The sequence below is a fragment of the Moschus berezovskii genome, chromosome 28 (genome assembly GCF_049115385.1).
Source record: "Moschus berezovskii isolate FMDL1 chromosome 28, NW_MosBer_1.0, whole genome shotgun sequence".
Taxonomy (NCBI): domain Eukaryota; kingdom Metazoa; phylum Chordata; class Mammalia; order Artiodactyla; family Moschidae; genus Moschus; species Moschus berezovskii.
The window spans coordinates 15164031-15180956 of record NC_142487.1 but is presented as its reverse complement, the minus strand read 5'-3'; the positions used below and the strand labels follow the sequence as shown (position 1 = coordinate 15180956).

Here is a 16926-nt window from a genome sequence, read left to right as displayed (position 1 = left end):
ATTGAAAGAGATCCAAAACCGTATTTCAGAGCACATATTCTTGGCATCCATTGGCCAGTCTGTGTATTCTTGATTTAATACATAGTTGATTAGATGATTTCTAAGCCATCAACATATTGTTGAGCAGGAATTAATTAACAACATGGGAAAGACTGGAAGAGCCCTCATAGGAAAAAAAACAACAACCGAGAAGTCAAAAAATGTTTCAAAACCTCTTGGGAACATTGAAAGCAATAGCCCCTTAGTATTGAGGGATTCACTGTTACAGCAAGGTGCATCTATAGACGCTAAACAAAACTGTCATGACAAATACATTCTACTTAAGAAGATACATTATTATATAGTTTTGCAATTTGGTATTATTTCTATTAAAATTATTTTAGCATTTAAAATGTTAGACTATTGCATCCAGAAAGTGTGAGTGTATACAATAATACTATATGAATTTCTCTATAGCTGAGGGTTTTACTGTAACAAATGAATTATCCTCTAATCTGAAAACAAGTAAAAAAAATTTCTCTTCTCCCTTAAATAGCTATTCTCATTTACTTTTGCTTTCACTGGCAGTATTTTGTCTTTTTTTTTTTTTCTATTTTCTGTTGCTTCTGTTTGTTTTTCTTTTGATGATGAAGTCCTTTCTCATTAAAAAATTTGTGTATATTCAGTCTGTATAAAAGAATATATTAAAGACATTGTTATAAAGAATATCTATGAATGAAAACCTGTGAAACCACTACCCATTTTTTAGGAAAGAAACATTGCCAGTTTCTTTGAAACCTTCTTGCCTTTTCCTCTTTGAGTTAAATCACTGTCGTAGATTTTGTGTTTCCTATTGCTTGTTTTACCATATGTGTGTGAGAAAAAGTAATGTTCTATTAACTTGCTTTTGAAATGTATATGTGGTATACTGTGTATATATTCTTCTGTGACTAGCTCTTTCTGTTCATTCTCTTTAAGGATCTACATGTTGATGTGTCGAACTGTTTAATATTTTATGAGATACTTTCAGAGTATTGAATCTTTGGTTCTTTAAAGTTTCTTCACTTTGTTTTTCAGTTTACAAAAGTAATTTATGCTAGTAATTGATAACTTCAGACATGGAAATATAACAGAAAGGGAAAGTCCCTCGTAGCCACAGTTATTACTCAGCTCGAGTCATTATCAGTAATTAACTGTTTCTCTGGCATATTATGTCATCTTTTTTTTTTCATGAAAAAAATTCTCATTTTTCTTTATTAAAAAAGCCCTTTCTAACCACAGAGCCACTGTGCCACTTCTCTGGTGGAGGGAGAACAGCATTATTCTACTTGAATCTACTGTGAAAAGCACCTTCTGGAGTTCTGTGCAGTGACAGTCTTAACTGTATTTCTTAGAAATAAATTATGCATCTGTAGATTATTCAGTTCAGTTCAGTTGCTCAGTCGTGTCTGACTCTCCGCGACCCCATGAATCACAGCACACCAGGCCTCCCTGTCCATCACCAACTCCCGGAGTTCACCCAAACTCATGTCCACAGAGTCAGTGATGCCATCCAGCCATCTCATTCTCAGTCGTCCCCTGCTCCTCCCACCCCCAACCTTTCCCAGCATCAGAGTCTTTTCCAGTGAGTCAACTCGTTGCATGAGGTGGCCAAAGTATTGCAGTTTCAGCTTTAGCATCAGTCCTTCCAATGAACACCCAGGATTGATCTCCTTTAGAATGGACTGGTTGGATCTCCTTGCAGTCCAAGGGACTCTCAAGAGTCTTCTCCAACACCACAGTTCAAGAGCATCAATTCTTCGGCGATCAGCTTTCTTCACAGTCCAGCTCTCACATCCATACATGACCACGGGAAAAACCATAGCCTTGACTGGACGGACCTTTGTTGGCAAAGTAATGTCTCTGCTTTTTAATATACTATCAAGGTTGGTCATAACTTTCCTTCCAAGGAGTAAGCGTCTTTTAATTTCATGGCTGCAGTCAGCATCTGCAGTGATTTTGGAGCCCAAAAATATAAAGTCTGACACTGTTTCCACTGTTTTTCCATCTAGTTCCCATGAAGTGATGGGACCAGATGCCATGATCTTTGTTTTCTGAATGTTGAGCTTCAAGCCAACTTTTTCACTCTCCTCTTTCACTTTCATCAAGAGGCTTTTGAGTTCCTCTTCACTTTCTGCCATAAGGGTAGTGTCATCTGCGTATCTGAGGTTATTGATATTTCTCCCGGCAATCTTGATTCCAGCTTGTGCTTCTTCCAGCCCAGCGTTCCTCATGATGTACTCTGCATATAAGTTAAATAAGCAAGGTGACAATATACAGCCTTGACGTACTCCTTTTCCTATTTGGAACCAGTCTGTTGTTCCATGTCCAGTTCTGACTGTTGCTTCCTGACCTGCATACAGGTTTCTCAAGAGACAGGTCAGGTGGTCTGGTATTCCCATCTCTTTCAGAATGTTCCACAGTTTATTGTGATCCACACAGTCAAAGGCTTTGGCATAGTCAATGAAGCAGAAATAGATGGTTTTCTGGAACTCTCTTGCTCTCTCCATGATCCAGTGGATGTTGGCAATTTGATCTCTGGCTCCTCTGCCTTTTCTAAAACCTGCTTGAACATCTGGGAGTTCACGGTTCACATACTCCTGAAGCCTGACTTGGAGAATTTTGAGCATGACTTTACTAGCGTGTGAGATGAATGCAATTGTGCGGTAGTTTGAGCATTCTTTGGCATTGCCTTTCTTTGGGATTGGAATGAAGACTGACCTCTTCCAGTCCTGTGGCCACTGCTGAGTTTTCCAAATCTGCTGGCATATTGAGTGCAGCACTTTCACAGCATCCTCTTTCAGGATTTGAAATAGCTCAACTGGAATTCCATCACCTCCACTAACTTTGTTCGTAGTGATGCTTTCTAAGGCCCACTTGACTTCACATTCCAAGATGTCTGGCTCTAGGTCAGTGATCACGTTCTCGTGACTGTCTTGGTCATGAAGGTCTTTTTCGACAGTTCTTCTGTGTATTCTTGCCACCTCTTCTTAATATCTTGTGCTTCTGTTAGGTCCATACCATTTCTGTCCTTATCGAGCCCATCTTTGCATGAAATGTTCCCTTGCTATCTCTAATCTTCTTGAAGAGATCTCTTGTTTTTCCTATTCTGTTGTTTTCCTCTATTTCTTTGCACTGATTGCTGAGGAAGGCTTTCTTATCTTTCCTTGCTATTGATTATAGTAGGTCTGTTTTCGTGTAGATGTACCACAGGTGAACCAGTGTTCTGTTGATGTACATTTTCAGTATTTTAGTGTATAGCATGTCTTGGGCACTATTCTTGCAGTCTTAACAGCCATTGCTGCTTTGAGCATTTTTGCATATGTTTCTGAATACTCGCACTGCATATTCACAAAGTGTAAATGCCTTGATGTGGATTTGTTGGGTCAGGGAGTATGATTATGTAATATTTTGATATTCACCTTTTGTAGAGAAGTTTGGCAGTTGCTTCAAAAGCATTGTACTAGTTTCTATTTCCAATAATGTATGAATGTGTTATTTTTCTTGTACCTTATCCGCATTGTATTGTTGGTCTTTTAATCTTTGTAGTCTGGTAGGTGACAGTAATGAAGGTCAGTATCTTTTCGTAGTATTAAATTTATGAAAATTAGGAAATACTCATTAAACCTCTGGGTACAGTTAACAGTTAATGGACTTCCCTATGGCTCAGTGGTAAAGAATCTACCTACAATGCAGGAGACGTGGCAGGAGCCGTTGGTTTGATCCCTGGATTGGAAAGATACCCTGGAGAAGGGGATGAAAACCCACTCTAGTATTCTTGCTTGGGAAATCCCATGGACAGAGGAGCCTGGTAGACTACAGTCCATGAGGTTGCAAAACAGTTGGACACAACTTGGCGACTAAACATCAGCAACAACAAACTGATAGGCACATTAATGTAAAGCCATTAAAATGTAACGTGATAACAGGTACATAATGAGGGTTTAATTTGGATTTAGTCATGTAGCCTAATTGTAGAGAAGTCAGAAGTAACGTGTGGACTTTAGGGATTCTACTCTTCAGTTGGAGAGAGAATGCTAAGGTGAGGGAAAAGTAGCAAGCAATTATATGCTTGTATGGTAAAACCCTATAATTTGTGAACCTAAAGCTCAAATATTGTATTGGCCTAATGAGTGGAAAAGTTAATCAAGACTTCTTGGGAAGGTTAAGCCAGCAAATTTGGAAAACTCAGCAGTGACCACCGGACTAGAAAAGGTCAGTCTTCATTCCAATCCCAAAGAAAGGCAATGCCAAAGAATGCTCAAACTACCGCACAATTGCACTCATCTCACACGCTAGTAAAGTCATGCTCAAAATCCTCCAAGCCAGGCTTCAGCAATATGTGAACCGTGAACTCCCAGATGTTCAAGCAGGTTTTAGAAAAGGCAGAGGAGCCAGAGATCACATTGCCAACATCTGCTGGATCATGGAGAAAGCAAGAGAGTTCCAGAAAACCATCTATTTCTGCTTCATTGACTATGCCAAAGCCTTTGACTGTGTGGATCACAATAAACTGTGGAACATTCTGAAAGAGATGGGAATACCAGACCACCTGACCTGTCTCTTGAGAAACCTGTATGCAGGTCAGGAAGCAACAGTCAGAACTGGACATGGAACAACAGACTGGTTCCAAATAGGAAAAGGTGTACGTCAAGGTTGTATATTGTCACCTTGCTTATTTAACTTATATGCAGAGTACATCATGAGGAACGCTGGGCTGGAAGAAGCACAAGCTGGAATCAAGATTGCCGGGAGAAATATCAATAACCTCAGATATGCAGATGACACCACCCTTATGGCAGAAAGTGAAGAGGAACTCAAAAGCCTCTTGATGAAAGTGAAAGAGGAGAGTGAAAAGTTCGGCTTGAAGCTCAACATTCAGAAAACAAAGATCATGGCATCTGGTCCCATCACTTCATGGGAACTAGATGGAAAAACAGTGGAAACAGTGTCAGACTTTATATTTTTGGGCTCCAAAATCACTGCAGATGCTGACTGCAGCCATGAAATTAAAAGACGCTTACTCCTTGGAAGGAAAGTTATGACCAACCTTGATAGTATATTAAAAAGCAGAGACATTACTTTGCCAACAAAGGTCCGTCCAGTCAAGGCTATGGTTTTTCCCGTGGTCATGTATGGATGTGAGAGCTGGACTGTGAAGAAAGCTGATCGCCGAAGAATTGATGCTCTTGAACTGTGGTGTTGGAGAAGACTCTTGAGAGTCCCTTGGACTGCAAGGAGATCCAACCAGTCCATTCTAAAGGAGATCAATCCTGGGTGTTCATTGGAAGGACTGATGCTAAAGCTGAAACTGCAATACTTTGGCCACCTCATGCGACGAGGTGACTGACTGGAAAAGACTCTGATGCTGGGAAAGGTTGGGGGTGGGAGGAGAAGGGGACGACTGAGAATGAGATGGCTGGATGGCATCACCGACTCTGTGGACATGAGTTTGGGTGAACTCCGGGAGTTGGTGATGGACAGGGAGGCCTGGCGTGCTGTGATTCATGGATGGGGTCGCGGAGAGTTGGACACGACTGAGCGACTGAACTGAACTGAACTGAACTGGGAAGGTTAATCAGGAGTTCTTGGAGTAAGAGTGATAACTTGAGGGAGCTTTCAAGGATGAATGTGCCTGCGTTGAATCAGTGGAGTTTATAGGAGAGTAGACATCAAGAAAGGAGAGATTTGAGTAGTCAGAGGAGTAAAGATAAAAATGGTACAGTTCTGAGACCTGGCACTGAAGAACCTGCTTTGAATGGAGCAGGACTTGGGGAGACATTGGAAATGTAGGTTTGCTAGGAAAGACATTGTTGTGGAGGTTCTTATAAATGAGGGACTGCGCATGGTTCATTCAGAGATAGGTGATCTTAGCGTTTTTCAGCAGGGGAACGATGATGAAAAAGTTTTGACCAACTCTGCACTGATGTTCTGATGAGGGACTGACAGAGAGGCAGGGTTACCCCTTCATTTGTCCAAAGTGAATCTAGGTTTTGAGTAGGATGGTGGTAGTGAAGATACAGAGGAGGCAGTTGATAAGAAAATTAAAAAAGCAAAGCAAAACAGAACTTAATGAGTAACTGGTTACAGGGATGAAGATGGAAGACTAAAGGGAAGGAAAGGCGTGGTTTCTGTGATTGAGCAATTGATAACAAATCTCCTCACTCATAATTCTGAATTAAAGCCACTGTTTTACAGGAAGCATGAAAACTCAGCACTCTGCCCTCCCCAAATGATCTCTGTAGGTGATGTATTTATAGAATGAAAAGTATTTTAGTGTTAAACATCTCTGATGATAATTAATATGATTGCTTTTGTAAAGATAAAATTCTTTCAGTTGATTCAAGTTTGCTATATTCAGTTTAAATCTCATAAAATTTGAAAAATTTTGGTGTGTGCAAAGGAGGATTATTTTTAAATGTTCTCATAAAGCAATGTCTAGTGATAATTGTAACCGATTGATTATTGGAATTTAGATGCCTATTCAGTCAAGTGTTCATTGAAGGGATTCATTGTTTAAATGAGTACTAGAACATCATTGAATAATGGGTCAGTGCAAAACTGAAAAGTTCTTTGTGAAGAAAATACATGTCAATTTTTAAAAGTACACTTCTGAAGAATGACTTCCTTAGATAATCTTTTTTAACTACATAATCTTCTGTATGTTGAAAATTATTTATGTTTTAATAACTCTCGCAACTTAGAAGTTTCAGAGTTTTAAATTTTCCCTTAAATGAATGCTCCGTCGTGTATGTAATTGAGTATAAAGTGTTGAAAACAAAACACAAAAAAGAAGGAAACAAAACAAACAAAAACTGCTGAGTCTTGAGTTCTCCTGGGGAGAGTGTTTTTTACTTCCTCAGACTTTTCATTAGAAGATACTCTAGTCAAGGATGAAATGTAATAATTTTGAAGGGTTGTGTTATATTTCGATTATAATTAGAATATTACAATAAAGAATGATAAATGCTTAAAATTGAATCTGCTTTAGAGTGACCTTACTTTCATGATTCCAAGATGCATGTGGCTTAGTACTTATTTTGGTGTATTTTAACAATAAAAATTTCAAAATTGGGCAGAGTCTTTATCAGAAGTGCCTGGTTATTGTAGGTTCTTCTGTTATTGAATTTGTTATTGGAATATTACATTTCTTTTTTTTCCTCCCCAGTTCAAAGCAGTATTCAGCGGTTTCAAGAGAAGTTTTTTATTTTTGCTCTGACACCTCAGCAAGTTAGAGAGATATGCATATCCAGGTAAGAGGAGTTTGGAATGTGTTTTCTGAGATGTTTGTGTCTTAGTCTGCCCTGCCTGCTATAATGGAGTACCACAGATGGGGTGGCTTAAACAACAGAAATTTTTCTTCTCGCATTTCAGGGGACTTGAAGTCAAAGCTGATTCACAGATTTGGTTTCTTCTGAGGCCTCTCTCCTTGGCTTGCATTGCAGGTGGCTGCCTTCTTGCTGTGGCCTTCTTCACGTGGCCTTTCCTCTGTGTGCCTGTGTATTTCTGGTGTGTCTTCCTCTTATAAGGACAGTAGTCCTGGTGGGTTAACGCTCCACCATTGGGGCCTCATTTAACCTTAACGACCTCTTTAAAGCCCCGACTTCATAGTCACATTGGGAGTTAGGGCTTCAGCATATGAATTTTGGGGGGACACAATTCTTCTGTCCATAACCGTTGAGCCATTTCTCCTTAAGTAAGCATAGTATACTTTGACTGAGGTTAGGCAAATATTTAATAAATACTCAGGAGCCAGATGTCCTGGAGTGTGAAGTCAACTGGGCCTTAGGAAGCCTCACTACTAACAAAGCTAGTGGAGGTGATGAAATTCCAGTGAGCTATTTCAAATCCTAAAAGGTGATGCTGTTAAAGTGCCACACTCAGTATGCCAGCAAATTTGGAAAACTCAGCAGTAGCCACAGGATTGGAAAAAGTCAGTTTTCATTCCAGTCCCAAAGAACAGCAATGCCAAAGAATGTACAAACTGCCACACAGTTGCATTCATTTCACATGCTCAAAATCCTTCAAGTGAGCCTTCAGCAGTGTGTGAAACGAGAACTTCCAAAAGTACAAGCTGGATTTACAAAAAGCAGAGGAACCAAAGATCAAATCGCCAACATCTGTTGGATCATAGAAAAACCAGGAGGATTCTAGAAAAACATCTGCTTCATTGATTACACTAAAGCTTTTGACTGTGTAGATCACAACAAACTGTGGAAAATTCTTAAAAGAGATCGGGATACCAGGCCACGTTACCTGCCTCCTGAGAAACCTTTATGCAGGTCAAGAAGCAACAGTTAGAATCAGACATGGAACAATGGATTTGTTCCAAATTGGGAAAGGAATATGTCAAGGCGGTATATAGTGACCCTGCTTATTTATATGCAGAGTACATCATGTGAAATTCCAGGCTGGTTGAAGCACAAGCTAGAATCAAGATTGCCAGGAGAAATATCAATAACCTCAGATATGCAGATGACACCACCCTTATGGCAGAAAGTGTAGAGGAATTAAAGAGTCTCTTGATGAAAGTGAAAGAGGAGAGTGAAAAAGTTGGCTTAAAGCTCAGCATTCAGAAAATGAAGATCATGGCATGTGGTCCCATCACTTCATGGCAAACAGATGGGGAAACAGTGGAAATAGTGACAGACTTTATTTTCTTGTGCTCCAAAATCACTGCAGATGGTGACTGCAGCCATGAAATTAAAAGTTGCTTGCTCCTTGGAAGAAAAGCAATGACAGACTTAGACAGCATAGTAAAAAGCAGAAACATTACTTTGCTGACAAGGGTCTGTCTAGTCGAAGGTATGGTTTTTCCAGTAGTTATGTAGATATGTGAGAGCTGGACAATAAAATAGGCTGAGCACCGAAGAATTGATGCTTTTGAACCGTGGTGTTGGAGAAGCCTCTTGAGAGTCCCTTGAACTGCAAGGAGATCCAACCAGTGCATCCTAAAGGAGATCCGTCCGGAATGGTCATTAGGAGGAAGGACTGATCCTGAAGCTGAAGCTCCAGTACTTTGGCCACCTGATGGGAAGAGCCAATGTATTGGAAAAGACCCTGTGCTGGGAAGGATTGAGGGCAGGAGGAGAAGGGGGATGATAGTGGATGAGATGGTTGGATGGCATCACCGACTTAGTGGACAGGAATTTGAGCAAACTCTGGGAGATGGTGATGGACAGGAAAGTCTGGTGTGCTGCTCTCCATGGGGTCTCAAAGAGTCGGACATGACTGATTGACTGAACAACAATTAGAAAAACATTTTAATTTTTTAATAAAACCCTTTGAATTTTTGTCACTTCTGGCAGTAAAATTTCTTTTTTTAATGAAAATTTTATTCCAAATATAGCAACATAAAAAAGAATTTGTGTTAACAGCCCCAAAGATAGAATGACATAAAGTTCATCATCTGGAGGCTTTTTTATATTGAATGTGGACATTAATAATTTTTCTGGGATATGGATGTAAACTAGAGGACCATTCTGAGCTGTATGGTTACCTGGACCAAAAAAATTAGCAGAAATCTGAAAACAGTTATGAAAAGTACTCTGAGCTTTGCCATTTCAAAAAATAGGATAAACTTAAACACATTTATTAAGAGCAGTGAACTAAAAAGAGGAAAGAAAAGGAAATCTGTACTATATACTTTTCCAATTAAATATATAGTCATCTTTGGTGTTAATATATTATTTATAAGACTTTAAAAAGATTTAGCCAAAAAAAACCTGAGGCTCCTGGAGGTCAAATGATATTCTGGGATTGTCGAGTTAAAATTTGGAGCCCAGAATTGAGCAAATTAGAGGTCCTTTTGCATCCTTTCAGCTCTTCATTAGAACACTTACCTTCTGTGAGATGTTAATACAAGTTTTTAAAAAATAAAGGTCCTGCAATTAAGTTTTGGAAATTCTGAATTCAAGGTAGTTTCAAAAGTTCTTAAAGCCAGACTTTTCAGTTTTTCTTATGTTAATATGCATTCTCAATCTCCTAAAACGGTGGATCGGAATTTATGGATTTCTCTTAAATGTCCTAATGTCTTGAATATGCACACAATGTTGTTAGGTGGAACAGTATAGGATACAACTTTAGATTCTTTCACTGATCACATCACTGCTCTCAACAAAGCCTCAGAATAATTTTATACCTTGACTTGGTAAAATTTGAGCTCTCCAGAAGGGGACCAAATATTGAACAGTAAAAGAGAAAAAAAAGGGACAGTACTAAAGATTAGTCCAAAAGACCCAATATCCCATTAATTGGGGTTTTGGAAAATTTAGAGAAGGAAATTATCAAAGAAGTAAAACGAATGTACATGTTCACTAGGGGCAAGGCACTGCAGGGGATTTTTATATTGGAGGTGAGTTCGAGCTTGGGGGTACTGATAAACCAATTAAGAAATGAACAGCACAGATTGAAAGTTCTATCCCAAGCCATAGCATTATTTGGTTTTCTTTGTTATTCACTGATGATCCCTTGCTTGAGAACATTTTAGTTAGTTAGTTAGTTAGTTCAGTCGCTCAGTCGTGTCCGACTCTCCGCGACCCCATGAATCACAGCACGCCAGGCCTCCCTGTCCATCACCAACTCCCGGAGTTCACTCAAACTCATGTCCACAGAGTCGGTGATGCCATCCAGCCATCTCATTCTCCGTCGTCCCCTTCTCCTCCCGCCCCCAACCTTTCCCAGCATCAGAGTCTTTTCCAGTGAGTCAACTCGTCGCATGAGGTGGCCAAAGTATTGCATTTACTAAGGGTTTATTAGCTACAAAGCATTATATTATATGGCATGTCTTCTTTCCACAAGTTGCTTGCAGTCTATCTAGTTAATGAACTGGCTTATATACATAAAATGATTGTTGACATTACAGGGGGTCACATGGAAAGAATCAATGCAGTAATGACAAATAACTGATTTATAGATGGAGGAGATTACTACAAGCCTCTTTAGGGTGTTGTGTTGGCCTTTGACATAGAGAGGTTATTTAGTCAATAGGTTTCAAGAGACATTTTTAAGTGAACAAATCAAAGCATGGAATGTAAATAATATGTACCGTTCAGTTCAGTTCAGTCGCTCAGTCGTGTCCAACTCTCTGCGACCCCATGAATCACAGCACGCCAGGCCTCCCTGTCCATCACCAACTCCTGGAGTTCACTCAAACTCACCTCCATCGAGTCGGTGATGCCATCCAGCCATCCCATTCTCTGCCGTCCCCTTCTCCTCCTACCCCCAATCCCTCCCAGCATCAGAGTCTTTTCCAGTGAGTCAGCTCGTCGCAAGAGGTGGCCAAAGTATTGGAGTTTCAGCTTTAGCATCAGTCCTTCCAATGAACACCCAGGACAGATCTCCTTTAGAATGGACTGGTTGGATCTCCTTGCAGTCCAAGGGACTCTCAACAGTCTTCTCCAACACCACAGTTCAGAAGCATCAGTTCTTTAGCGATCAGCTTTCTTCACAGTGCAACCCTCACATCCATACATGACCAGTGGAAAAGCCATAGCCTTGACTAGACAGACCTTTGTTGGCAAAGTAGTGTCTCTGCTTTTTAATATGCTGTCTAGGTTGGTCATAACTTTCCTTCCAAGGAGTGAGCGTCTTTTAATTTCATGGCTGCAATCAGCATCCACAGTGATTTTGGAGCCCCAAAAAATAAAGTCTGACACTGTTTCCACTGTTTCCCCATCTACTTCCCATGAAGTGATGGGACCAGATGCCATGATCTTAGTTTTTTGAATGTTGAGCTTTAAGGAAAAACCTTAGCCTTGATTCAATGGACCTTTGTTGGCAAAGTATTATCTCTTCTTTTTAATATGCTGTCTAGGTTGGTCATAACTTTTCTTCCAAGCCCCAATTGTGGGAAGGACAAATTCTCTAAGGAGCTCTGATTCTACCCTTACAGTACTTTCTACCACTTACTTTGAAAAAGAGTGGTTCAGTTACATCTTGTGAAGGTTGAGCAGTGACTTCAGCTCTGTTCTTGTCTGGAGCACTGCTCCTTCTGGTGGGCACCCCTGCCTGTGCAGTCATGCTGTCTCAGTTTCTCATACCGCCGTCTCTTGCATGTTCCCAAAGTCACGGTGTGTTTCTCTCCTCACTGCTCTGTGGTAGTATCCATGAATGTGCTTTTTTCTTTTCTTTCTTAAATTAGCTGGCTTCAAAGAGGTTTTTTCTTAGTGTCTGTTTCCTCCTGTTGCCTGTTCCCTTAATGGTGTGGGAGCTGCCTGCGCAGCGGCCTCTTTATGTTACCCCACTGTTCCTCTGCCACAGCCTTTCAGTGCTACTCTGTTCATCCTTCTTTTGTGTCTCTAAGGATTTACAACTTGAAGCAGCTCTACCCTTAGGAAGCTAGCATGGTCCTTAGAGTTCATACTGATTGAAATGTGAATTCTGCCTTAACCACTTATGTCTGTATACCCCTGGGAAGGTTACTAAAGCCTGTTGAATCTTCATTTACCCAGCATGTAAAGTTGAAGAAACGATCACTACCTCACTCTGATCGGTGGCTGAGTGCCATAACCGGCTCTCCTCTGTTTATCCTGGTGCGTAGCATCCCCACCTGTCCAGTTGCAGCATTCTAAAACCTGGGCACCATGCTTGGTGCTCCCTGCTCCTTATCCTGCCTCCTTGTATCCAGTCAGTCATTTAGTCCTATCAGTTTTTATCCCTAAATGTCATATTCTGTGATATTTATGTTTAAATAACTTTCAAGCGTTCATTTTCTGCCTATACAAGTGTAATGATCTCCTAACTCTGCCAGCTGACCAAGTGATTTTTCTAAAGCCCATTCAGTTTTTTCTTCCTTGTGCTTAAAAACCCTGTGTAAAAGTGTGTTAGTCGCTCAGCCATGTCTGACTCTTTGTGACCCCCATGGACTGTAGCCCGCCAGGCTCTTCTGTCCGTGGAATTCTCCAGGCAAGAATACTGGCGTGGGTAGCCATCCTTTCTCCAGGGAATCTTCCCATCCCATCAGTCAAACCCAGGTCTCCTGCATTGCAGGCAGATTCTTTCCCATCTGAGCCAACAGGGAAGCCCTTAGTGATACCATCTGAAGTCCACACTCCATTGCTTGACAGTTCTGTGCCACACCTACTCTGCTCATCTTTGTTTTTAATTTTTTAAGTTGAAGTGTAGTTTATTTACAATGTTATGTTTCAAGTGTGCAGCTATGTGATTCAGGTATTTAGATATCTTTTTCAGATTCTTTTCCATTGTAGGGTGTTTATAAGATACCAAATGTAGTTCCTTGTGCTATACTTTAAATCTTTGTTGTTTATCTATTTTATATATATGGTGGTATATTTAATCCCATACCCCTGATTTATCCTTTCCCCTAGCTCACTTTCCCTTTTGATAACCATAATTTTTTCTTTTCTGTGTTTCTTTTCTAAGCCTGTGTTTTGTAAACAGGTTCATTTATATCACTTTTTAGATTCCACATATAAGTGATATATTTATCTTTTTCTAATTTACTTCACTTAGAAGTAAATGTTTCTTTACTTGGTCCACCCAATGTTGCTGTGAATGGCATTATTTTATTCTTATTTGTGACTAATATTGTATTGTGTGTGTGTATTTTTTATCCATTCATCTGTTAATGGACACTTAGCTTATTTCCATGTTTTACTGTTGTAAATCATGCTGTGACTATTGGGGTGCGTGTATTTTTTTGAATTACAGCTTTTGTCCCTTCTGGATATATACTTGAGGGCGGAATTGCTGGATCATATGGTAACTAATTTTTTAAGGAACTTCCATACTGTTGCCCGTAGTGGTTGCACCAGTTTGCATTCCCACCAACAGTGTAGGAGGGTTCCTTTTCCTCCATACTCTCTCCAGCATATATTATTTGTATACTCTTTGATTGTGGCCATTCTGACCCATGTGAGGTGATAACCCATTGTAGTGTTGGTTTGCATTTCTCTGATGATTAACAATGTTGAGCATCTTTTCATGTGCCTGATGGTCACTTGGATTTCTGTTTTGGGAAAATGGCTCTTCAGTTCTGTTAATTAACTGAATTCTCTTCAGTTCTTGATGTTGTATGAGCTGTTTATATATGTTGGATGTTGATCCCTTATCAAATACATTATCTGCAAATCTTTTCTGCAATTCCATGGATTGTCTTTTTGTTTTGTAGATGGTTTCCTTTGCTGTGCAACAGCCTTTACATTTGATGAGGTCCCATTTGTTTATTTTTGCTTCCTTTTCCATGTTAGGAAAATATTCACCTGTTACGTCTTCAAATATGTTCCCAGGCCCTTTATCTCTTCTCCTTCAAGGGGCCCCTGTGAACTATTAGTGCATTTGATGTCCTAGAGGTCTCTTAAACTGTCCTCATTTCTTTTCATTCTTTTTTCTTTGTTCAGCAGCAGTGATTTCCACTACTCTCTTTCAGCTCACTGATCCATTCTTTTGTATCATTTAATCTGTTGTTGATTCCTTCTAATGTATTTTTCATTTCAGTTTTTATATTCTTCATCTCTGGTTGTTCTTTATATTTCCTAACTCTTAAAACTTCTAACTTTTTACTTTGTGCAGAAGTTAACTTCTCCCAGGTTCTTAGATCATCTTACGATCATTACTCCAGACTCTTTCTTGGGTAGATTCGCCTATCTGCAGTTTTTTTCTGGAGTTTTATCTAGCTCCTTCATGTGGAAAATATTCCTCTGCTGCTCATTTGGCCTAAGTTGCTACTTGTATTTTTGTGTTTGTGGTAGGTTAGTTTTGTTTCTCGACTTTGGAGACGTGGCCTCGGTAGGAAATACTCATTCACGTTCTTTTAAATCATCTCATCTCCCATCACTCTCCTCTAGCAGCTTGTACTCCAGGTAGGCTTTCCTAGCTCTCCAGCTTTGCATATCCTCTTCCTCCTTACTCTGCTTGGCAAACCTGAATCATGTTTTAAGGGCCAGTTGAAGTCTGACCTCTTCTGTGATGCCTTTCCACGTTCCCCCACATATATCCTTTGTCTCTCACTGTACCACTGTCATGAGCTTATTTTCTATTAAATATTTATTTGACTGCTTGAATTTACAAACTTCTTAATGAAACCAACATCTTACTCATTTTTATATTCTCAAGGCCTGATATATAGTGTTTGGTATGTAGGAAACACCTTTATATCTAATGAACGAGTTCAACATGTGAGCAGTTACTGGCAGAAAATGTCAGAAGATGCTTATAGTCATTACTTGTCGTGTTTGTGAAGATATATAACACATTGTATTTCCCAGTTGATATTAATTTTCCTTAGTAGAATGAAGCGTCAATCCTTAGTGAACTGTCCAAACCTTTACACATGTTCTCCCATCTATCTGTCTAGGTTAGTCTTTTAAAAACTGTGTTCCCACCCTGACAAGCATTTGCCACGCTTTCCCTTTGTCGGGTATCACCCCACTAGTGAAGCCACTGCTGCTGATGGAAATAGGTCTCTCTTCAGTGTGAACAGAACCACTGCTGTCCAGACGCTTTTCTGACTTGTTCAGACTCACTGTGGAAATGGCCTTGACAAAATAGAGTTTCCCTCTTTTCTGGAATACTTATTTTACATAGTATACTATAATACCATGTTATTTTAGTTGTATATATTTGTTAATTGCTAGCATATGAGACTTTTGAAAGCAGATATCATGTTTTATTTATCTTTGATGCTGCAGCATCCAGACTTTGCAGTGTTTTTTGATTTTAATGAGCAGAATGATTCGAGTTACTCACAAGAGGTCAGTGTTGTCTAGGATATTGTGAATAGACATTTGAGAAATGTGGATTACCACTGGCAGGGGAAGCGTAGTTAACAGTAATAGCAGCCAGCTGCTCCCACATGTGGAGCACTTCTTATATCCAGGCACTTCACAGGTATTAACACGTTTGTCACCACAACTTCATGAAGTAGATGCAATCATTTTCCTTCTTTAACAGATGTAACCAAGCACAGAAAGGTTAGGTCGTTTGCCCAAGGTCCTTTGGTTTGGAACTGTAGAACTCAGGCTGGTCATTCCTGTGCTTTCCTGCCTTCCAGTGAACATAGAGAACTGGTAGCAGTAAGAAGGCTAGCCCCGTGGGAGCAAGGTGGAGGTCTGTGTGTACTCTCCAGACAGGACTCAGCTCAGACCATCTGCTCTTTGACACAGTCCCAGATTGATGACAGTGGCTGAGGGCAAGATTTCTGTGAAATAAATACATATCACTTTGGGAATCTTGTTAAAATTCAGATTCTAATTCTGTAGGTCTGAGTGGGACCTGAGATTCTGCATTTCTAACTAAGAAGCTCCCAAGTCGTTAGAGTGCTGCCTCATTGTGGACCCCATATTGACTGGCAAGGGTTGAGGGGTTTCTGTGTCGGAGATATTTTATATGGGATTCTGTTAGGTTGTCATCTAGAAATTCTAAGAGATTCTGGGTCCTTAATTGGGTCCATAGTTAGGAAGTTGCTGTGGCATAGAGGTTCTGAGACTCTGGACACCAGTTATTTATCCTAGTTCTTATATTAGAATCCCCTGAGTAGTTGTAAAGACCACTGATGCTCTGACTGCTTCAGAGCCAATAAGGTTACCTGGTGAGTGGGCCTTTATGTTTAAAAAATGTTTGAGAGTGACTGGAATACTCAGCAAAAGTTTCAAAACCACTGTGAGCAAATTAATTCATCAGAGTCTTAGAACCTAATGTGCTCCTTTTCCTGTTAACCAAATCTGTTGTCTGTTGAAATAAAAATTGTATTGTGAAAGTTCCCATGAATTGAAAATACTTTAAAATTGCTGTAAAGACAAGACTAAATGTTAAGCACATGAGGACTATCACTGCAGTGTTTGTTTTGATTAATCCTTCTGCCATTGGTTGGGCGAATGTTCATTTTTTAAGGACTACAAATAAAAATACCAATAATGCTTTTTTTCTGTTGAGCGTATTTCTGTGAAT

The 16926-nt window shown here is 39.8% G+C and overlaps 1 protein-coding gene across 10 annotated transcripts in view; it reads left to right on the top strand.

The window, feature by feature from the left end:
- The window catches only part of PIAS2 (protein inhibitor of activated STAT 2), a 120135-nt gene that overhangs the window by 35095 nt on the left and 68114 nt on the right, over positions 1-16926 (top strand). For all 10 annotated transcript variants that reach the window (XM_055417302.2, XM_055417301.2, XM_055417303.2 and 7 more), the window contains one exon: positions 7187-7271. In XM_055417302.2, coding sequence (XP_055273277.1) covers positions 7187-7271 — 85 coding nt within the window. The remainder of the gene's footprint in view (positions 1-7186; positions 7272-16926) is intronic.